General features: G+C 44.3%; 1 protein-coding gene across 4 annotated transcripts in view; it reads right to left on the reverse strand.

Moving 5' to 3' along the window:
* Positions 1-24,888, reverse strand: part of LOC115179745 (rho guanine nucleotide exchange factor 2-like) — a 70,300-nt gene that overhangs the window by 6,007 nt on the left and 39,405 nt on the right. For all 4 annotated transcript variants that reach the window (XM_029741465.1, XM_029741472.1, XM_029741489.1 and 1 more), the window contains 8 exons: positions 9,066-9,228; positions 3,404-3,471; positions 3,208-3,271; positions 2,824-2,956; positions 2,458-2,711; positions 1,981-2,231; positions 1,640-1,765; positions 63-180 (listed from right to left, as the gene is read on the reverse strand). In XM_029741465.1, the coding sequence (XP_029597325.1) occupies positions 63-180; positions 1,640-1,765; positions 1,981-2,231; positions 2,458-2,711; positions 2,824-2,956; positions 3,208-3,271; positions 3,404-3,471; positions 9,066-9,228 (1,177 nt within the window). The remainder of the gene's footprint in view (positions 1-62; positions 181-1,639; positions 1,766-1,980; positions 2,232-2,457; positions 2,712-2,823; positions 2,957-3,207; positions 3,272-3,403; positions 3,472-9,065; positions 9,229-24,888) is intronic.

Below are 24,888 nucleotides of genomic sequence, written 5' to 3' on the forward strand. Positions count from 1 at the left end.
GCTTTTATGCTGTGTGAGTCTACTTACTAAGCTGCTATAGCTGTTCTGGTGTCAGGTCTTACCCTTGGTGTTGTCCAGGATGCGCTGGATGAGGACAGGGTATTTGGTGATGCGTTGAGTCACCAGCAGGATGCACTCCTGGATGCCATGGCGACGCAGCAGGGGCCCCCGGCTTACCCTCTGATTTTGGGATGGATGAGATTTAATACCACTTATTAAATATTTAAGCAATAAGGCCCGAGGAGATGTAGTATATTGGCCATTATAAACTGTGTGGTTCGATCCCTGAAAGCTGATTGGCTGACAGCCGTGGTATATCAGACCGTATACTGTACCATGGGTATGACAAAGCATGTATTTGTACTGCTCTAATTACGTTGGTAAACAGTTTATAATAGCAATAAGGCATCTCAGGGGTTTGCGATATATGGCCGATATAGCACTAGCACTAGCCGTATATCGGCCATATATCGCGTTGCGTCGTGCATAAGAACAGCCCTTAGCAGTGCTATATTGGTCATATATCACACTTCCCCAGGCCCTTTTCTTAAATATACCATGGCTAAGGGCTGTTCTTATACACAACGCGAAACGGAGTGCCTGGATACAGCCCTTAGCCGTGATATAATGGCCATATACCACAAACCGCCGAGGTGCCTCATTGATATAATAAACTGAATTCAAGGCACACTTAACCAGTATGGCTACCACAGCATTCTGCAGCGATATGCCATTCCATCTGGGATTAGCATTTGTTTTTCAACAGGACAATGACCCAACACACCTCCAGGCTGTGTAAGGGCTATTTGACCAAGAAGGAGAGTGATGAAGTGCTGCATCAGATGACCTGGCCTCCACAATCACACAACTCAACCCACTTGAGATGGTTTGTGATGAGTTGGACCGCAGAGTGAAGGAAAAGCAACCAACAAGTGCTCAGCATATGTGGGAACTCCTTCAAAACCGTTGGAAAAGCATTCCAGGTGAAGCTGGTTGAGAGAATGCCAACAGTGTGCAAAGCTGTCATCAAGGCAAAGGGTGGCTACTTTAAAGAATCTCAAATATAAAACCAAACACTTTTTTGGTTACTACATGATTCTATATGTGTTATTTCATAGTACTGGTGTCTTCACTATTATTCTACAATGTAGAAAATAGTCAAAATAAAGAAAAACCCTTGAATGAGTAGGTGTGTTCAAACTTTTGACTAGTAGATGGCAGTAAAGATATGTTAATTTTTGGGCATATCATAGGAGCGTGATTTGACCACAAAGCTAGGACACTTATGAAAAGTTTTGAGGCCAGAACACATCCTTGTGACTAGTGTTAGTTAGGTAATAAAGCAGAAATAACTTGTTTATGACTCTAGAATATCTACAATGTGATAGTTGTTTCTTCCATTCAGTGTTATCTGTTCAGCACTCCTCCTAGCTAAGGCATGTGAGACACCCCTCAGCTGGCACCTCCTGACACGGACTGCTGAGCTCACACGCGCACACACGCACACACACACTTGAATCATGCTCTTAGACCTTCCTATTCTCCCCGTCTCTACCTCTAACCCTTCACCCACTCTGTGACCCCCCCCCCCCGCCTCACTCCATCCACCTCTCTCGCTCACTCGCTCTCTCTCTCTTACCCGTATAAAGTGCTGAAACCTCTTGTCTCTGGCCAGCAGTTCCTTGTACAGTTTCACAGCTTTGGGGTGGCGGCTACAGAACTCAGCATAGGCTTTCCTCATCTCATCTGCACACTGACCTGAGAACTGAAAACACACAATGGGTATCAACTCAGTCAGTGTGTGTGTGCACAATATGTTTATATTATGCATATGTTCATTGGGTGTTTAGTATGAATGAATTTCTAATGTTAATGGACGGCAAAGTTGGTACATGCGTCTCGGGTTCTGTGTGTGTGATTGTGGATGTGTGTGGGTGTTTGTCCTAACGTCTGAGTGTGTGTGCCCAGTGTGTTTCCTACCTGTTCAGTCAGTATATCCCCCAGTTGGTTGATAGTAAAGTTGGTAGTGCTTCCGGGGGCCAGGCTGTGTGTGCGTCGTGTCATAAGCTGGGAAAGGAAACGTGTGTGTAGCGCCATCAGCTGCTCCAGACAGGGGAAGACGGCGTGCGCGACGCCCGGCTCCAGCAGCACCTCGTCCAGCATGCCCTGCCGGAACACCCCCTCCATGATCCGCAGGGTCCTCACGTGGTGGAACTCTGTCTGGATCAGCTCTGAGAGGGGCACGGAGGAGCAACAGCATTAGGGATATACACTACCTTTAGCATGCCCTGCCGGAACACACAAACACACAAACACACAGAGACAGAGAGAAGAAAGGGATAGAGAGAGAGAAAGAGATAGGAATAGAAAGGAATATAGCGAGAGCGAGAGAGAGAGAGAAGAAGAGAGGGAGAGAGAGAAAGAGAGAGAAAGAGTGGGGAAGAGAGGTGTTCTCACCATAGATGACATCCTGTCTCTTGATGACGTCTTTGCGGTGCGTCTGCAGGTAGGAGGGGTCTACGGCCCGGCTCCATGAGTCAGCCTCAAAGTCCTTCCCCTCCCTCTCCAGCTCCTCCAACATGGCAGCATAGTACACCTCCCCCTCGTCGTTGAGGGACTCCATGGACATGGCTCTGTTTCTGAAGTTCAGGGAGTCTGTGGACTGAGACAGGATCCTCCGCAGCCCCAACGGCGAGTCGTCATTCAGATTCCTGGAAACACATTTTTGAACACAACAGTTACACAACGTTTCAAACAACTTCATATCAGTTCCCTACTCGCATAGGTAAATCAATGGATGACTCCACGCAGCAGCCTGCTCACCCTGCGAGGTTTTGTGTGGAGACACTCTTGGAGAGGGAGAGGCCAGAGCGGACACGGCGGGCACCCAGCAGGGACTGACGGAGACTGTCGGACGGATAGATGGCTGAGCTGGGCCGCTCCTTCATCATAGGGGCTGGAGAAAGAGAGAGAGAGACAGAGAGATTGAGGGGGGAGGTAGAGAGAGAGACAAGGGGTTCAATTGAAGTTTTCCTGTCCAAAAGGATTTAAATCCATATGATGCAGTCAGTACTACATCCATACTGCAGGGGCAGAGACCAGCCAACAGGTGGCAGCACCCCTATATTCACATGCGGAAAGGAGGCATTAATTGCGAAAGAAGGAGAGGAAATAGGATAGAAGTTGTTGAGGAAAAGAGATACTAACTTTTGGTCCTCAGAGCTACGTTCGGCAGCGCGGAGCTGTTCCTCACCAGGGCTAGCTTCTGTTGCTGCAAAACACACAGAGAAAACACGTTTAGACCAATGTCTCATCCAACAGTCAACTTTTCAAAGAATAAAGGCCCAACTTTTGCTTTTCATACATAAAAAACCTTTCCTTTCCACTCTCTCCCCTCTCTTACCTTTTGTTTCATCTTGGCACAGTTGGCCAGTGTGTCTCGACAGCGGTTGTGGATGGTGACGTTGCAGGCTGCAACACAGAAGCACAAAGATCAATTTCCCTGACACTCCACAATATCTGCATATGCACTGTTGATAAGAACGGCAACTAACTTCATGAAATCATGAGACTATTTTTGAGGCACTTGTCATTACGGTCATGATGCATTGCTTCCAGAGTGACTGGTGAATACCACTATCAAGTGAAGTTGTGAAAGGTGCCATCTCTTCCTGTTCCAGATAGGGTTATCAATGACACATTATACATTTGATACTGGCACTGACTCTAATTTCTTAGAATTGTTTTCATATATTTTTATTAGTTATTAAACTACTTTGATATTGAATACTGCACTGTTGGGTAGGGCTTGCAAGTGAAGCATTTCACTGTACTTGTGCATGTGACAATTAACACTTGAAACCTTGAAACCTATGCTTTCCGACACCAAGGAAAATGTTATCACTGTTATTAAAATCTCTCCTATGCTTCAAAACACCCCTTCTCCCCTCCTCTCTTCCCTCAGCTTCCCTTACTCTTCATTGTTAGAGGGGCTCCACTTCCTGGTACATGTTTTCTTGACAGGAAGTTCTCCTGGAATGGCGGTGGGAGGTTGAAGGGATGTCTGAGGCAGGTTATCGGTGTGTAAGTGCATGTGTGTGTGTTCTAAGTCCTGGGAGTGTTGTTGCGTCCATATGAAACGGCCTAAGTGTTTATGAGAGTTCTTGCCCACTACACAGGGTTGTCTTTGTTCTAAGAGCAGCCCAAGGCTAGACACACACACACACACACACACACACACACACACACACACACACACACACACACACCCACACCCACACCCACACACCCACACCCACACCCACACACACACACCCACAGAATCTCCCTTATAAAACTCTACATAGTCCTTTACTGTAGTCTTTCCAATGTCTCCGCCAAGATTACACATTTGCTACCAAAGCAGGCTAAATACAGCCAAAACACTTGTCAGAAGTATGGTTGCTTTGGTGGGGTGCATTTCTTTGGTGCCGTTCCTATTTTCAACCAATAGTTTCCACACACATGAGAGGGAACACAGGGCTAAAAATACACCCTTTTCAGGGTGTGTTCTCCATAAAAGCCAACATTTTACAGAGCATGGACTCAGCTAACACGCTTTCTACTTAAACCTCAGAATGAGGCACACTGTGACCCATTCATCGCTCAAACTCTCACAACACACACACACACACACACACACACACACACACACACACACACACACACACACGATTTAAACGTACTCAAAGCCCCTCACACACCACTCCTTACAGAAGGACAAACACATCCAGTAGATATTGTCCCTGAATCTAAAACAAACAGACTAGACCCCATTGCTCACTAAACCAACATGCCAGTGTTGGACCAACACTGTTGGTGCTGAAACGATGGCTGCCTTCTCCAAGGCTCGTACAGACATTTGGAAAGTACTGTTAGACCCTTCCCCTAAAGCTCAACATCGCTGCAATGCTCGGAAACTAGACTGGAGACTCGACAAGAGTCATGGCGTACTATTATAGATGTGTCCATATAGAGTGGATCTACAACCTAGAAATGCTTTGGGGTTTCAAATACTGCTTAGAATCCCCCCTTCCATATGACACTATATTATTTACAGTTCACTTGTCTTTAGCTAATTATCTTATTTATTTCTATGATAATACTGTACACTGAGGGTACAAAACATTATGAACACCTGCTCTTTCCATGACACAGACTGACCAAGTGAGTCCAGGTGAAAGCTATGATCCCTTATTGATGTCACTTGTTAAATCCACTTCAATCAGTGTAGATGAAGGGTAGGAGACATTTTAAAGAAGGATTTTGAAGCCTTGAGACATAGATTGGGTATGTGTGCCATTCAGAGGGTGAACGGGCAAGACAAAAGATTTAAATCGCACCGGTTTGTGTCAAGAACTGCAAAGCTGTTGGGATTTACACACTCAACAGTTTCCGTGTGCATCAAGAATGGTTCACCACCCAAAGGACATCCAGCCAACTTGACACAACTGTGGGGAGCATTGGAGTCAACATGGGCCAGCATCCCTGTGGAACGCTTTCGACACCTTGTAGAGTCCACGACCTGACGAATTGAGGCTGTTCTGGGGGGCAAAAGGGCGAGGACAATTCAATATTCTTAATGTTTTGTACACAGTGTATACCCCCCCAATTGTAATCTGTGTGTGAGTGTAATCTAGGACCCTCAGATTACGTCAAAATGAGCCAAAAAACAATGGCCTGGTCGTCTTAATCTGAGTCTTAATCTGTGTCTGAGGAGGTAATCTCATACGTACTGACACAGCGCTACGCAGAGGCTACACACATTAAGTTACACCCTGCTGGACACCCAGCAGGGCTCCTATTTGTCAGTTATCTGTTCATGCAGAGAACAATAAGATGTGAAGCAGGAAATAAACATGAGTTCAAATGTTGATGAAAACAAAAACAAATTGTCTTTCTCTGATCCCTGAAATGAATTTGAAATAAATAATAATTAATAAAAGATACCTGTGGACTTCATTCAAATTCAAGCCAAACATTGATGTACTAAAAGAACACGTACTTAATTGATTGAATACATAGACAACATTGTAAAAGTGTTGACGAGAAATCCTCCCTGGTGACTCCAAACCGGAATCATCCACTCAGACATGAAATCAATGGACTCTCCCAAAACAGGCGGTGCTACCTACTCCACACACACACATACACACACGCTCCCCCGCACCCAGCCTAAACATATGTCTCCCCTGTCCCAATTCACAGGGGACCTCAGATAGCAATCCCGATGTAGGACAATGTCATGACCCCGTATTCAAACATCTCTGGGTCTCTGAGGCAATATGGCTCCATATCCGACCACTGTGTTAAACAGGAGAGTGTTACCCTCAGCTCATCCATCACTCATTACTGTTAGGGACCACTGATGTCTGTGGACGCAGAGAGGAAGAGGGATTGGGAGTGTGTCTGTGTGTGTGCATTCGTTCGTGCTGACCTGCCTATGTGTGTTTGTCTATGTGTGCGTGCATGTGTGTGTGTATGTGTGTGGGGGCACACGTCAGTGTGGCAGATTGCTTGTTAATCTCCCACACTCCAACTACCAGATGCACTATTTCCAGATTACAGTCGGGGAGGGTGGTAGCAGCTGTGTATTGGGGCAAGAGGGGGAGAGAGGGGGGCTGTTTCAGATCCACCAAACAAAGAGAAAAGCCCCTCTCTCAACAGACAGTGGGCTTCATCATAGACCTACTGTATAAGCTCCTAAACCTGCATTCTGTACTGTAGTTACACTATAGCTACTTTGTCATTCTCCATCTCTATATTGAGTCTTCCAAGTCTAATGGTTGTGTTGCATCTGATTACAACATATTAGCAAACTGAGATGACAGTGACACGATAACACAGGAATTAATAAAAAGTTAAAAACTGGGAAAAATATTAGTTGAGTTCAGACAAACTGACTATGACTGACCCAAGGCATGTTGCCTAAACCAAGTTAGATTCTTATCTAATCTAAATCTAATCTAAATCAAGTAGACTCTAGACTAAAAATATCTTAATTAACTGGCTCAGAATTTGAATGTATGAATAGAGAATCCAACACTAAAGGGAATTCCCAACCTGAAACAGCCTCACAGCCGGCTCACACCTCAGTCCTCTCTCCTACTTACAGCAGGCATCCACTCTCTCTCTTTTCCCGTTCTCCCCATCTCCATCTGTATCACGCCCCCTCTCTCACCTCCGGTGTAGTTTACAATGATAATGTATTCATGCCCCCTTCAGCCCAATACGCACACATACACACCCAGACCTGACCCTGTTAATATAATTATGCCCCCAACCCAAATCAATAGCCTATGACCAGTTTCTATCTAAACTACAGCTGGTGTACCTCTTACCCCCAACTACAATCTCTGTGCCTACCGTCTTGCTCATTCTCAAGTACCGGAACTCTCACACACACACAATACTCATAATCACTCACTCACTCACTCACTCACTCACTCACTCACTCACTCACTCACATACAGGCGCACACTCACAAACACACACACACTGGCATACACACTGGCATACACACGGGCATACACACGGGCACACACACACACCCCTCTTTGGCAGCAGACATGTGTAATCACACCCCATGCCAAGAGCCTTCCCTCTCCCACCCCCATGCCCCTCTGTACCCCCTCCCTCCCTCTGTGCTCCCCTTCTCTCTCTCTGTCTGTCTGTCTGTCTGTCTGTCTGTCTTCTCTTTTATCTCTCTCTCTTTGAACCTCGTCTTCAGAGCCGTAGGGGTCAAGAGGTCGAAGATGGAGCAGCTATTTCCTCAACTTGAAGGACAATAAACTTCATCCATACATCAATATTCAATCAAAATAGGTAATTGGGTTTGATAAGACAAAAAGCATCCCTCTTTCCCTTTAGGAATGTACATTTGGATTGATTTAATGATAAATACAAATATCAATCGACTATGACAGTCAAATGAATTGTCTTTGCTGTTGCTGTGGGGGCAGTGTAGTGGTGTTGCATGGTATAACGCTCGTTTCAAAATGGGGTAAGCAAAACAAAACACAATTCTCAGTATGGACTTCCTCTTTCTATCTCAGGCAAACTCCTCTCTGTCTGATAGCGTCATCATGCATCATCCATATGTCTTCGCCTCCTACTCTGTCTTTCTGGCTCACTTGTTTGTTAACTAATATCTCTCCCTCCCCCCCTCTGTCTCTCTTGACCTGAGAACTGATAGCCCCTGAGGAGTCTTTTCACTCAATATGTTCTCCTCCACCTCCACCTCTTCCTTCTACCCCTGTCTTTCCCCCTCTTTCTGCTCTCTTTATCTGTCTACCCTTCTCTCTGGATCTTCCTCTATTTGTTTCCCCCGTTTGCCCTGGAGTCTGCCTTCTCCCACTCCACTCTCTCTCTCTCGCTCTCTCCCCCAGCTGTTCCTCCAGGCCAGTGGATAGAGGGGCAGGCCATCTGATCTGTGCTCCCCACACACTAACACTATTGTCTGGGCCGGGCAGGAGAAGGGAGAGGGTTCTCCTAGAAGTCAACAGCTGACTGATCCTCAAAAGGAGGGAAGGAAGGAGAGAAAGAAGGGAAGGAGGGAGGGAGGGAGCAAAGAAAAACATTGAGAGGGTGCAGGAGGAATCCCCTCTCCTTTTCACTCCCCTGCTATTCACTCTGTGTGTTTCCTTCCCTCTTTTGATCCATCTCTTTGGCTCATATGTTTCTTCTACCTTTATTGACCCACACGTCCTACCCCATCTCTCTCTCTCTACCCTTATTGTTTGAATCTTCTTTTTCTAGCTCCAATCTCTCTCTCTCCTGCTGATCTTTTGATCACCCCTTCTCTTCCCAAAGCAATTTTGCCCCCCCCCCCTTCTCTCTCTCCCTCCAATATGACAACCCTGGGGCAAGATGTCTGTTGGTCCACTGATCTGGTGAGGCATCAATACACCAATACCCCGATAATGTTGTCACTAATGACATTAGGCTTTCGTCTGGGCCTTGTGAGTGTATTTACTGCCTACAATAGTGTGTGTGTGTGTGTGTGTGTGTGTGTGTGTGGTACTCACTGGGGCAGCTGAGGGCCTCTTTAGCGGTGATGCTCTTGTTGCAGGCGGAACAGAGGGTGGTGGCAGACACGGTGAGGGAAGTGAAGAGGTGGCCGTTGCTGTAGCGCGCCTCCCGCTCCCGCGCCTCCTTCTCCCTCTCCTTCATCCGCTCCTTCTCTTTGTTCTGTAACCAAAGACACAAATCAGAACTGTTTAAAAAAAAAGGCACTCTCGCTCATCTCACACTGTCAACCGTTCTGGATATTCCACAGCTGTGAGATGCTTGTCTGGTGCTCAGGTCTCCTCATACTGTATATGCAGCATGCACTTTGTTTCATAGAGTAAGTTTCACTGAGGACAGCTGGCGCATGAGGAATTGTAAATGTGGTGTTTTCAGGAATAGTCTCCCTCTCCCTCCCACTCGGAGAGACTGACAGCCTGAGGACTGTCTTTAATCTCATTGTTACACTACAGGGCTCTCCATGCTGCCTCAGCATAACTCAAGTGCATTCAGCGTGAGAGTGTATTCCGTGTGCATGTTAGCAATTGCGAGTGCATGTGTCCTTGTGCATCTAAGAATGTGTGTGTGCGCACTATGCTAATTAGTATAGGTGCATGTGCGTGCATTTGCAATTGTGTAGGTGTGACTAAAATGTGAATGTCCTGGTGTTACTTTGCCTCTGTAATATCCAGCTGTTCCTAGCATGGTGGCTTATATTATAGCACACATTTTAATGGCAGCCTGTCTGTCTGTGTCCAGACCAGAGCACCAGTCTACGTTGCAGGCTGTGACTCTGGCCGTGCTGCTAAGTAAGCAGAATGGTCAGGTACCAAAACCAAACTAATCTCCTGATGTTATGAACACAGACAAAGTAGTCAATCTTCAGTGGCTTTGTCACTCTCTGTTTTCCTTAATGCTCTCAGCTAACTATCAACTCAACAACACATGGTGTTACGATGAGGTTGTGTATCCAGTAAGCACTTTAGGTAATTATTTATGTTCAAGAGGATAACTCTGCCATCAAATTTGTTTTGGAAATCACTCAAAATGGTATTCCATGTCAAATAATCCTTGTGCATCACCACAACTGCTAATGCTACCAAAACAAACAGAACAAAAGCTATTTTCAAATACACAACATGTCTATTATCTGAAATGATGCCCTTTGATACCATTTTCAAAAATATTGAGAGGACATGATCAACAAAGCAGCTTTCTCTAAGAGTGTAGACTTCAGACCCTTGACGTACACATAAGGAAAGCGAGTCCTGTTGGTTTATCATGATGGGCAGCAGAGGGGTTTAACCCCCTCACCGGAGCGTGCCACACAACTATAATGTTATCGCAAAGAGGAAGAGAAATAACTAAAAGAAGGATTTGTCAGGGGTTCCTTTGAGAACCTAAACAAAAGGCCTGGGGCCCCCGTTGTGAGGAGTTCATTCAGGACATGGCACCATCTCAGGGGTATGTAAAACACACCCACAGGAAAGAAACCAGAGAGGAATGGAGGGATGGATGGAGTGAAAGACGAAGGGAGGGGAGTTCAAACCCATCCACTTACATTAGCTAATTAAAAAGGCGACCCGCCAAGATTTTGATCTGAGGTGAAAATGGCGGAAAGAGACTCAAGGGTAAGGACATATAGGACACACTGACACATGCAACATGCTGGTGTGATGACTAGCTACAGTTGTGACGCTGTAACGACGGTGGAATGAGGTGAGACGGGCAGGGAGACAGCTTAGGTCCAGGACACTGGGTCCACTTACAGACCCTCATGTCTAAACACACTAACCCGCATTTACATTCACTCCGGTTTGAAGAGGAAGGAAACAGGTGCACAATTTGGCACTGGGCACCAAGCCAATGCTTGGTAAATCTTTCTAAGCTTCTCGGTAGAATTAATCCATAGAGTTTAACTGCATCCATGTAGGGTCCATCGTCTAGCAACTCCTACTGTACAGTATGTCTGAGGCGGGCTGGCTTTAACGGCGGTAGGATGAGCACTGCAGCAGCATGGTCTAATCCACTAGGTTAGTAGACTGTTACCAAACTGTCTCCCTCGCTATTATTAATGCATAGTCAGCTCCATCAGTCAAGACCACCTTATTAAGACCTTTTTCTATAGAACTGACTCTTACGCTAGATATCTGGCACACGGATTGAATTTCTCTGAATTTCCCCCTCCCCCTATCCATCGCTCTCACACACTCGCTCCATCTCTCTCCCTCTCCCTCTTTCTCTCTCTCGATTCCTCTCTTCTTGTCTCTCTCTATCCTACCCTCCTTACCACGCTCCTCTATAGTGGATTAACAGACGGGATTAGAATCATCTGACTCAGGGCGGATAGGGGATGGTGTGAAAGGCGAGAAAGATAGATAGCGAGCGATAGGAAGAGAGAGCGAGAGAAGAGTGAGTGAGATTGCTAAGAGCATTTAATTGAGGGAAAGAATGCCACAATGCAGTTTATGAAGAGCGGGGCTGCTGGTAAATTGTTACCAAATGGGTGTAATGACTTTTTAATGAAAAGAGGGTGGGGCAGTGGGGAGGAAGAGAGAAGCTGCTGTTATAGACCAGGGATTAGTAGATACTATTAAGGGGCGGATTCGGCCACAGACTTAACCTCTGCCCAAGCCTTCCAGATATCGAACCTTACACCACTGAGGAATTTACACTGTTTGGTGGATGAGCAGAGGACAAGGCCTTCTTACTCTCTCTCTATTTTGTCTCTCTCTCCCTCTACTCAATTCAAATGTCTTTATTGGCATGACAATAGCCATATCACAAGCAAAAGGCTAGGAAGTAAGACTGGGAAATGATGTACTATGAAGAAATTAAGAGTTTATTTCCAAAACGCTATATCCACAAATGTTTTCATCAGAAATGATTGCTTCTGGGTACCGTCATGTGTGTGTAAAATATTACTGTTCTCAGATTTTTTATTCATAGATTTTAGATGTGCATGAAAATGTGTTTAGCTGGAATGGAATGTTCATATCTTGTATATTTGACTGTGGTATGTGCCAAGCTAAGTAACTTGCCTAGTTAAATAAAGGTTAAGTAAAAACATATATATAAATGAATGCACTTAGGTGTCGAAAGCGTTCCACAGGGGTGCTGGCCCATGTTGACTCCAATGCTTCCCACAGTTGTGTCAAGTTGGCTGGATGTCCTTTGGGTGGTGGACCATTCTTGATACGCACGGGAAAATGTTAAGCATGAAAAACCCAGCAGCGTTGCAGTTCTTGACACACTCAAAGCGGTGCACCTGGCACCTATTACCATACCCGTTCAAAAGGCACTTAAAAATGTTGTCCTGCCCATTCACCCTCTGAATGGCACACATGCACAATCCATGTCTCAATTGTTTCAAGGCTTAAAAATCCTTCTTTAACCGGTCTCCTCCCCTTCATCTACATGGATTCAAGTGGATTTGACATCAATAATGGATCATAGACTGACCAGGTGAAAGCTATGTCATGGAAAGAGCAGCTGTTCGTAATGTTTTGTACACTCAATGTATAGTGTATAGTCCCTCTCCCCTGCTCCTCTACCCCCACCTCCTTTCTCATAGGATTCCCCTGTATCAGATAGTCTGAGGGTCAGCCAAGGACAACTATGTGGATGCCAGAGGAGAGCTAACGCTAAAAATCTGTAGTCGACTTGTTTATTAAACTGCCTCTCCTGCGCTCCTGGCCAGTCTGAGAGGAGACCACATCACAGTGTGTTGAGTTAATCAGCCTAAGGAGGCCTCTAGGATCCATGACCCCACCATCAGACGTCATCCCCCCCAACCACAAGACCAACAAACCCACTGAGATAACACCCTATCTGGCGGTACAAACTTTATAGGATCAACTTCTCAGTGATGATCAGACGAAGGGCTTGGGATTCAATCAAACATGTACTACGGAATGTTTGATTGTATTACGGAAAAACACACTAGGGTTTGAACTTTGTACACTGAAAAAAAGTATATCATTACCAAACAGGATGTTGAACCAAGATTACATCATAATACCTGTATTTTTACAACCATGTTTCAATCTAAAATGAGATACTTTAGACATGTGTGTCTACAGAGAATTAGTTTCCTGCACAAGGCCATAAAAGCAGTATTCAATTCTCACCTGGGGATTACGAACCAGTATCCCCTCAGGTCACAAGCCTCAATGTTAACCACCACTATGCCATATAACAGTATCCCAGTCTGAATTCTGACCCCAGACAGATAAGACACAGAGATAAAAGAGCTGTTAACATGCTGCTGTGGTGAACAACACAAACAACCAGCAGGTCAATAAACCTGCTATAGGGGAGTGATCTGAAAAATGTATGATGAGGGCAAGTTTCCTTGTTATTTTGGATGGTGGAGTCAATCGTAGCCTTTGTCTCTTAGTGGTTGAAGAGCACCTTTGGCCAAATTCAGCCAGCCAGTGTGTAACATGGCTAATCCTTTGTTTCGTAAATTCTTATTAGACTGGCACTGGTGTCTATATAAGGTGGCATGTATTACTTTTTTTAGATGGAAGGAAGTGACCTAATTGGTTTACTGTAAGCAATGAAGCTTGGGTATGCTGCTGGGGTCTGACTTTATTGATGCTAATGGTTAACCAAGAGGTTGGCATGACCAAGAATCTAGCCAAATAGATACAGATACACAGTGCTAGGCAGTTAACATTGAGTTCTGTGTGTATGCAAAGACATATACTGAGCAAAAATATAAACGCAACATGCAACAATTTCAAAGATTTTACTGGGTTACAGTTCATAGAAGGAAATAGGTCAATTGAAATAATTGATTAGGCCCTAATTTATGGATTTCACATGACTGGCCGGGGTGCAGTCATGGGTGGGCCTGGGAGGGCATAGGCCCACCCACTGGGGAGCCAGGCCCAGCCAATCAGAATGAGTTTTCACCCACAAAAGGGCTTTATAAGGCAGAAATGCTTTTTGTGCGTATGGAATATTTCTGGGATCTTTCAATTCAGCTCATGAAACATGGGAACCAAAACTTTACATGTTAAGTTTATATTTTTGTTCAGTATATAATAAATAGAATGGACATTACTATTTAAAGCAATTGTCAAGATGTTTTTATGCCACACGTCCATTTCTGATGAGTCAGTTTCCAAGCGTCAACCAGTTTTCCTGCCGCAACAATAGCACTTCCTATTTATCATGACACTTCTACAAAGCCTAGCATTCACTTTACTGGGCTGCCATGACAGATGAGGTCAGAGGAGTTTCAGGTGAGATGGACAGAGAGCCATATATATTCTTCCCTTTCTATGAAGGGTGCTATCTGAAAGCGACAAGACTCAGGAAGTCTCTGTTCCTCTTCAGACTGTAATATTGGCATCTGTTGTTTTCAGGGACTGAACTCATGTGCAGATGCCTGAGCCATAGAGAATGTGCTCATTTTTGGTCCCTCTATTAAAGGCTTCTATGAATACATGTCATTCACTCCCCTTCCTGCAACCAAACAGCCTCAGAGACTCAGACACAACAAAACTAAACAGGAAAGGGAGAAACAAAAAACTCACATTGTGCCGAAAAACGTAGTTTGGAAATGGGTTTGTATACACAGTCCAGACATTTTTGTAAAAAGCAGTTTTTTTTCTCAGTAATCTGTTTTCTGCCAAATTGTCTATGCAGGTACTTGAGTGCTGACAAAACACAACGGAAGTTCCTTATACTGACTTCCTGTTTCATGGATAAGGCAGTGGAGACAGAAGAGAGCATGGAGACCGAGGTTGGTGAGTTGGGAGCGTAGCAACACTACAGTTGGAGGGGAAGGACAAAGTTGCTGTTCATAATCTTAGCTCCAGGGTTCTCAGACGGCCTTGTAGACTTCTTTGACTCAGATCAACACCGTGGCATTGCGTAGCAAACAATTTTGTCCAGTCTGACTGACAAAGCAGACATTTTAGGCATTTTTTCTGTCATATAGCTGGATATGTAGTGAATGTAGGTTAAGTAAAGAACAGTGACAACCCACTGGGCAAATACTTGCTGAATCAACATTGTTTCCACGTCATTTTAACACTAAAATTCAATGTGATGAAGTTTAATCAACGTGGAAAACTGATTGGATTTGCAAAAAGTAATCAACATAAGGGAATTCCGTCTTTCTTCCAGCCAACGTTTAATCTAAATCCAATGACATGGTTACATTTTTTGTTGATTTCACATTGAATTTGCATTAGTTGACAACTCAACAAAATGTAAATCAAAACTAGACATTGAAATGATGTCTGTGCCCAGTTCTGATCAACTAGGAATTTGAACCATAGGCCTTCTAGTAACTATATGACTGGTAACTATAGCATGGATGCTGTAAACATAAATGTTTATTAACTTATAACAAATAAGTGTTCAATAATATAATTTTTATAAATACACTAAGACTAAAAATGTATTCATCACATATTGCACATAATATAGCTCATAACACTGATTCAATGCTGAAATAAATGATAATGCTTTGTTTTGATGCAAAGGCCCATTATTGCTCTCCCTTAAGTAACTCATTATCCACACAGTGTAGTCATAAGTTATTACAGACAGACACTAACAAGCTTGGCTGATCCTTGTTCCGGTTGACTGAATAGCTTTGGGTGTGTCCTCTCCTCTGTTTATGTTTCATGTATTCTTTTTGCCGACACACTTTCAACCCTGGGTATACAGTGGCTTGCGAAAGTATTCACCCCTCTTGGCATTTATTTTGTTGCCTTACAACCTGCAATTAAAATGGATTTTGGGGGTTTTGTATCATTTGATTTACACAACATGGCTACCACTTTGAAGATGCAAAATATTTTTTCTTGTGTAACAGACAAGAAATAAGACAAAAAAATTGAAAACTTTAGCGTGCATTCACCCCCCCCCCCAAAGTCAATACTTTGTAGAGCCACCTTTTGCAGCAATTACAGCTGCAAGTCTCTTGGGGTATGTCTCTATAAGCTTGGCACATCTAGCCACTGGAATTTTTTTCCATTCTTCAAGGCAAAACTGCTCCAGCTCCTTCAAGTTGGATGGGTTCCGCTGGTGTACAGCAATCTTTGCGTCATACCACAGATTCTCAATTGGATGGAGGTCTGGGCTTTGACTAGGCTATTCCAAGACATTTAAATGTTTCCCCATAAACCACTCGAGTGTTGCTTTAGCAACATGCTTAGGGTCATAATCCTGCTGGAAGGTGAACCTCCGTCCCAGTCTCAAATCTCTAGGAAGACTGAAACAGGTTTCTCTCAAGAATTTCCCTGTATTTAGCACCATCCATCATTCCTTCAATTCTGACCAGTTTCCCAGTCCCTGCCGACAAAAAACATCCCCACAGCATGATTCTGGGATGGGGTTCTCGGGGTGATGAGAGGTGTTGAGTTTGTGCCAGACATAGCATTTTCCCTGATGGCCAAAAAGCTCAATTTTAGTCTCATCTGACCAGAGTACCATCTTCCATATGTTTGGGGCGTCTCCCACATGCCTTTTGGCAAACACCAAACGTGTTTGCTTATTTTTTTCTTTAAGCAATGGGTTTTTCTGGCCACTCTTCCATAAAGCCCTGTGGAGTGTGCAGCTTAAAGTGGTCCTATGGACAGATACTCCAATCTCCGCTGTGGAGCTTTGCAGTTCCTTCCTTATCTTTGGTCTCTTTGTTGCCTCTCTGATTAATGCCCTCCTTGCCTGGTTTGTGAGTTTTGGTGGGCGGCCCTCTCTTGGCATGTTTGTTTTGGTGCCATATTCTTTCCATTTTTTAATAATGGATTTAACGGTGCTCTGTGGGGTGTTCAAAGTTTCTGATATTTTTTTATAACCCAACCCTGATCTGTACTTCTCCTCAACTTTGTCCCTGACCTGTTTGGAGAGCTCCTGGTCTTCATGGTGCCCCTTGCTTAGTGGTGTTGCAGACTCTAGACCTTTCAGAACAGGTGTATATATACACTGAGATCATGTGACAGATCATGTAACACTTAAATAAAGTCCACCTGTGTGCGATCTAACTAATTGTGTGACTTCTGAAGGTAATTGGTTGCACCAGATCTTATTTATGGGCTTCATAGCAAAGGGGGTGAATACAAATGCACACACTACTTCTCAGTTTTTTTTTTTTTTTAGAATTTTTTGAAACAAGTTATTGTTTCATTTCACTTCACCATTTTGGACTATTTTGTGTATGTCCATTACATGAAATCCAAATAAAAATCAATTTAAATTACAGTTTGTAATACAACAAAATAGGAAAAACGCCAAGGGGGATGAATACTTTTGCAAGACACTGTATTGAGAGCATACAACCTGAAAGTGAGAAGCGTTAACCTAGGGGGCAGTATTGAGAATTTTGGAAAAAATATGTGCCCATTTTTAACTGCCTCCTACACCAACTCAGAAGCTAGAATATGCATATTATTGTTCAGGTTTGGATAGAAAACACTCTGAATTTTCTAAAACTGTTTGAATGGTGTCTGTGAGTATAACAGAACTCCTATGGCAGGCAAAAACCTGACAAGGTTTCAAGCAGGAAATACCCTGTCTGACAAGGAGTCGTGCGTGTTGCATCTGTTTATTGAAAAGTAAGGATCTTAGCTGTAACGTGACAATTCCCAGGGCTCCGATAGGCTCTCAGAACCCGGGAAATACCTGAAGGTTGACGAGGCAGCCTCAGGCTGAAACACATTATCGCCTTTGGTAAGTGGCGGCTCAGAGGACCTTTGAATGAGGCGCGTGCACGATTCGCTCCTGAGGAGAAATTTTATTTGGCTGTTTAGGCTCAATGCATATTCCCGGTCGGAATATTATCCCTTTTCTATGAGATAAATGGCATAAAAATTGGTTTTAAACAGCGGTTGACATGCTTCGAAGTACGGTAATGGAATATTTAGACATTTTTTGTCACGCCAATGCGCCATGCGCGAGACCGTGATGTAGCATTCTGATAGTGTCTAGAACTCACAAACAAAACGTCGCTGTTTGGATATAACGATGGATTATTTGGGACCAAACCAACATTTGTTATTGAAGTAGAAGTCCTGGCAGTGTATTCTGATGAAGAACAAGCAAGGTAAGAACATTTTTCTTATAGGAAATGTGATTTTGGTGGAGGCTGACCTGGGTGGGTGTCTAAATAGCTAGCCCTGTGATGCCGGGCTATGTACTTAGATTATTGCAAAATGTGCTTCATCCGAAAAGCTATTTTAAAATCGGACATATCGAGTGCATAGAGGAGTAATGTATCTATAATTCTTAAAATAATTGTTATGCTTTTTGTGAACGTTTATCGTGAGTAATTTAGCAAACTGTTAGTAAATTCCCCGGAAGTTTGCGGGGGTTATGCTTTTTCTGAACGTCACATGCTAATGTAAAAAGCTGTTTTTTGATATAAATATGAACTTGATTGAACAGACATGCATGTATTGTATAACACAATGTCCTAGGTGTGTCATCTGATGAAGATCATAAAAGGTTAGTGCTGCATTTAGCTGTGGTTTGGGTTTATGTGACATGATATGCTAGCTTGAAAAATGGGTGTCTGATTATTTCTGGCTGGGCACTCTGCTGACATAATCTAATGTTTTGTTTTCGTTGTAAAGCCTTTTTGAAATCGGACAGTGGGGTTAGATTAACGAGATTCTTGTCTTTAAATAGCTGTAAAATAGTCATATGTTTGAGAAATTGAAGTAATAGTATTTCTAACGATTCAAAAATCACGCCACTGGATTTCAGTGGCTGTTACGTAGGTGGGACGAGTTCGTCCCACATGCGCCAGAGAGGTTAAACTGTGTGATGTCAGCTCACTGAAGCGAAATTAGCGCAATCTAATCGGAGGGTGAATAAGTGGTCAACTAACCTCAGAATGACATCACTAACTAATAAGATAGAAAGTCATTAGTGCACAAAGGAACAGAAACACATACAGCAGATTCACAGAATATCACACTAGAATGACCTGCATACACAAACTTAAGTTGAATCCAAAAACAAATGTAAACGTGACGCTATTGATATAGGTTGACATTTACAGGGACATATGCCAGTGGTCCCCAATGAGATTATGTTCCTAAAATTACATATGTAAACAATCAAAAACCATTGTGCAGTCTGCCTTTATTCAAGTTGAGCCAACTAAATCAAGGTGTGTCAGGCAGGAAGGGCTGTCCTGTGTGTATTGCGACATCACAGGAAAGCGGACTGCCATAACAGAGTTAGTGGTAGTCAGCACATGGACATACACAGGGAGAACAAAGCCATTTTGCCTTTGCTTGCTACACAATCGGTCTGCGGAAGCCCAGGATCTCCTTCAAGTTAACCCTGTGTCATGCGTGAAGAGGGTCAGTCCCTCTAGAAGAGGAGGAAAGGGGGAGTGGGGGTCTTATTATGGGAGAGAGTGTGCTTGCTACTGTCCCCTGTAGCAGAGAGTGAGGCTGAGAGAGACTGAGCCCTGGTTAATGGGCCATAAACAATAAGCTTGTCTGTTGTCTCTCTCATTTCAGATGACATCAGCAGCATAGTGACAAAACATGATATCTAATGGTTCATTAAATATCCTCAGAACGATCTTTGTGAACAAGCAGTCACCAATCCCCATAGCACGTATGAGTGACAGTAAAAAGAGTGATGGAATAGCTACACTATGAAGTGTCGCAGCTTGACTGAATCATCAGTAGCAAGGAGCAGCATGGATAGTCTGCCTAAACCCAACAAAAAGGAGTGAAGTTATGAAGGTATACACTGTCTAGACAAATATATGTCCTAAGAGGAGATGGAGGATTACTAAACAGAGAGTGAGTAAGAGGGAGAGAGAGAATGAAACCGAGATACCTAGGAAAGAGGGAGAGGCCTGAGGGGGAAGACCCACGAAAGCAGGAGGCTGAAACGAGTGAGGGAGAAAAAGAGAGACCTAAGCAAGAAATAAAATGGGCCTGGGATGAAGGGGAGGGGGGGAAGAAAAGGCAGACAGATGGAGAAACGGATACAGGGGGAAGAGAGAGAACCCCGGAGAGAGGTAGAGAGATAGAGCGTGATGTGGCGAAGAAACAAAAGAGGAGAAGAGAATACCTGACACAGCGAGAGAGCCTAGCAGGTAACTGGATTTCAGCGTGTATTGATGGAGGAACAAAGAAATAGAGAGCAGACAAAGAACACAAAGAGAGATGGAGAAACTGGAGACACTGGGGAAGAGAACTACTGGATGTGTGTAGAACTCTATCCTAAGGGTTACTAAATGTATCGGAAAAAGACATTGAGTGTGTGGATCCATAGTTCTCATCTTAGTGTGTGCGTGTGCATTCAGTACGTGCATGCATATGGGTGTGCGTTTGTGTGGCAGCAAAGGGGAGGTATGGCTATAGTATTATTGTGTTGTCGCGGGGAAAGGTGGTCATTATAATAGCGTGAACGTGTCCATCCTTTGCATGTTCCTGTGGGTGAGGAGACTATAGATGTAGGATCTTAATTTGAGCCAGTTTGCTACACCAGGAAAATAACCCTGCATTAATAGGAAATGTGAATTGTAATGTGGATTATAATTCATGGAAATATTTTGCAGGGGTTGATATATTTTTTATTAGGGCAAATCAAGCCTTTTTAAACCTTGAATAGCCTACAAGTTTGCATTTCCTGCTGTGCAGTAAAATTCGCAGCAACAAAAGTGTGATCAAATAAAGATCCTACATCTGTATCAGAGACAGATGGCATCCATCATGAGGCTTAGTACACTATGACCTTGATGATGTGAGGCGAGCCCACACACCCACACAGTTCTGTGGGAAAATGAATGTCTGCCCCCTAGTTAGTGCCTGACTGTCCCAAGGGCACATTCATTAATAACGAGTACAGCTACACACCCACATGTAGGATCATAATTTGATCACCCTGTTGCAGGATAACTTTCCTGCAATGCACAACATTTTAAACTTGAAATGTATTTGAGGTTTAATTAAAAGGCTTCTGAAGTTCGTAATTTCCATTTAGTAATTTCAGACTTGATTTTCCCGTTGCGAAAAACATAACCCCTACAAAAATGTCCATTCATTATAATATACATAATAATTAACATTTCCTGTTGTTGAAGGATTATTATCCTGCTGTACCAAACTGGCTCAAATTAAGATCCTACATCTGTACACACACATATTATACACACACACAAACTGGCTTACAGAACAATTCCTTACAAAAGGTACGGCACACATTAACAGTAGAGAGAGAGTTATTGCACAGTAGGAGTCCACATACCAGTGTTTTATGGTTACAACTATTTCCACCACTACAACATAAAATAATAGACATCTTCATCAGGGGAAATCTGTTTTTCGTAATCAATAAACATATTTAATCCTTTTTTTGTTGTTGCTAACTATCAACTAAATTAAATCAAATTGTATTAGTCACATGCACCGAATACAACAGGTGTAGACCTTAAAGTGAAATGCTTACTTACAAGCCCCTAACCAACAATGCAGTTAAAAAAAAATAATAATATGGATACAAATAAGAAATAAAAGTAACAAGTAATTAAAGAGCTGCAGTAAAATAACAATAGCAAGACTAAACTCAGCAAAAAAAGAAACGTCCCTTTTTCAGGACCATGTCTTTCAAAGATAATTAGTAAAAATCCAGATAGCTTCACCGATCTTCATTGTAAAGGGTTTAAACACTGTTTCCCATGCCTGTTCAATGAACCATAAACAATTAATGAACATGCACCTGTGGAACGGTCGTTAAGACACTAACAACTACCAGACGGTAGGCAATTAAGGTCACAGTTATGAAAACTTAGGACACTAAAGAGGCCTTTCTACTAACTCTGAAAAACCGCAAAAGAAAGATGCCCAGGGTCCCTGCTAATCTGCGTGAACGTACCATAGGCATGCTGCAAGGAGGCATGAGGACTGCCGATGTGGCCAGGGCAATAAATTGCAATGTCCATACTGTGAGACGCCTAAGACAACGCTACAGGGAGACAGGACAGACAGCTGATCGTCCTCGCAAGGGCAGACCACGTGTAACAACACCTGCAGAGGATCGGTACATCTGAACATTACACCTGCGGACAGGTACAGGATGGCAACAACAACTGCCCGAGTTACACCAGGAACGCACAATCCCTCCATCAGTGCTCAGACTGTCCACAATAGGCTGAGAGAGGCTGGACTGAGGGCTTCTAGGCCTGTTGTAAGGCAGGTCCTCACCAGACATCACCGGCAACAACGTCGCCAATGGGCACAAATCCACCGTCGCTGGACCAGACAGGACTGGCAAAAAGTGCTCTTCACTGACGAGTTGCGGTTTTGTCTCACCTGGGGTGATGGTCGGATTCGCATTTATCGTCGAAGGAATGAGCGTTACACTGAGGCCTATACTCTGGAGTGGGATCAATTTGGAGGTGGAGGGTCTGTCATGGTCTGGGGTGGTGTGTCACAGCATCATCGGCCTGAGCTTGTCGTCATTGCAGGCAATCTCAACGCTGTGCGTTACAGGGAAGACATCCTCCTCCCTCATGTGGTACCCTTCCTGCAAGCTCATCCTGACATGAACCTCCAGCATGATAATGCCACCAGCCATACTGCTCATTCTGTGCGTGATTTGCTGCAAGACAGGAATGTCAGTGTTCTGCCATGGCTAGCGAAGAGCCCGGATCTCAATCCCATTGAGCACGTCTGGGACCTGTTGGATCGGAGGGTGAGGGCTAGGGCCATTCCCCCCAGAAATGTCTGGGATCTTGCAGGTGCCTTGCTGGAAGAGTGGGGTAACATCCCACAGCAAGAACTGGCAAATCTGGTGCAGTCCATGAGGAGGAGATGCACTGCAGTACTTAATGCAGCTGGTGGTCACACCGGATACTGACTGTTACTTTGATTTTGACCCCCCCTTTGTTCAGGGACACATTATTCCATTTCTGTTAGTCACATGTCTGTGGAACTTGTTCAGTTTATGTCTCAGTTCTTGAATCTTGTTATGCTCATACAAATATTTATGTTACATTTGCTGAAAATAAACGCAGTTGACAGTGAAAGGACGTTTATTTTTTTGCTGAGCTTATATACAGGGGGTGTACCGGTACAGAGTCAATGTGTGCGGGCACCAGTTAGTTGAGGTAATATCTACATGTAGGTAGAGTTATTAAAGTGACTAAGCATAGATGATAACAACAGAGAGTAGCAGCGGTGTAAAAGAGGGGGATCGGGGCAATGCAAATAGTCTGGGTAGACATTTGATTAGATGTTCAGGAGTCTTATGGCTTGGGGGTAGAAGCTGTTTAGAAGCCTCTTGGACCTAGACTTGGCGCTCTGGTACCGCTTGCCGTACGGTAGCAGAGAGGACATCTATGACTAGGGTGGCTGGAGTCTTTGACAATTTTTAGGGCCTTCCTCTGACACCGCCTGGTATAGAGGTCCTGGATGACAGGAAGCTTGGCCCCAGTGATGTACTAGGCCGTTTGCACTACCCTCTGTAGCGCCTTGCGGTCGGAAGCCGAGCAGTTGCCATACCAGGCAGTGATGCAATCAGTCAGGATGCTCTCGATGGTGCAGCTGTAGAACCTTTTGAGGATCTGAGGACCCATGCCAAATCTTTTCAGTCTCCTGAGGGGGAATAGGTTTTGTTGTGCCCTCTTCACGACTGTCTTGGTATGCTTGGACCATGTTAGTTTGTTGGTGATGTGGACACCAAAGAACTTGAAGCTCTCAACCTGCTCCACTGCAGCACCGTCGATGAGAATGGGGGCGTTCTCGGTCCTCTTTTTCCTGTAGTCCACAATCATTTCCTTTTTCTTGATCACGTTGAGGGAGAGGTTGTTCTCCTGGCACCACACGGCCAGGTCTCTGACCTCCTCCCTATAGGCTGTCTCGTTGTTGTCGGTGACCGCAGGACAAAACATAAAATGGAATGCTCTTGGTCTTTGTTAGCCTACTAAACAGAGGTATCTGGGTATTTAGGGTTACTACTGTTTTCACTGAAGTACACTGCTCAAAATAATAAAGGGAACACTTAAACAACACAATGTAACTCCAAGTCAATCCCACTTCTGTGAAATCAAACTGTCCACTTAGGAAGCAACACTGATTGACAATAAATTGCACATGCTGTTGTGCAAATGGAATAGACAACAGGTGGAAATTATAGGCAATTAGCAAGACACCCCCAATAAAGGAGTGGTTCTGCAGGTGGTGACTACAGACCACTTCTCAGTTCCTATGCTTCCTGGCTGATGTTTTGGTCACTTTTGAATGCTGGCGGTGCTTTCACTCTAGTGGTAGCATGAGACGGAGTCTACAACCCACACAAGTGGCTCAGGTAGTGCAGCTCATCCAGGATGGCACATCAATGCGAGCTGTGGCAAGAAGGTTTGCTGTGTCTGTCAGCATAGTGTCCAGAGCATGGAGGCGCTACCAGGAGACAGGCCAGTACATCAGGAGACGTGGAGGAGGCCGTAGGAGGGCAACAACCCAGCAGCAAGACCGCTACCTCCGCCTTTGTGCAAGGAGGAGCACTGCCAGAGCCCTGCAAAATGACCTCCAGCAGGCCACAAATGTGCATGTGTCTGCTCAAACGGTCAGAAACAGACTTCATGAGGGTGGTATGAGGGCCCGACGTCCACAGGTGGGGGTTGTGCTTACAGCCCAACACCGTGCAGGACGTTTGGCATTTGCCAGAGAACACCAAGATTGGCAAATTCGCCACTGGCGCCCTGTGCTCTTCACAGATGAAAGCAGGTTCACACTGAGCACATGTGACAGACGTGAAAGAGTCTGGAGACGCCGTGGAGAACGTTCTGCTGCCTGCAACATCCTCCAGCATGACCGGTTTGGCGGTGGGTCAGTCATGGTGTGGGGTGGCATT

The sequence above is a fragment of the Salmo trutta genome, chromosome 3 (assembly GCF_901001165.1).
Source record: "Salmo trutta chromosome 3, fSalTru1.1, whole genome shotgun sequence".
In the NCBI taxonomy this organism is placed as follows: domain Eukaryota; kingdom Metazoa; phylum Chordata; class Actinopteri; order Salmoniformes; family Salmonidae; genus Salmo; species Salmo trutta.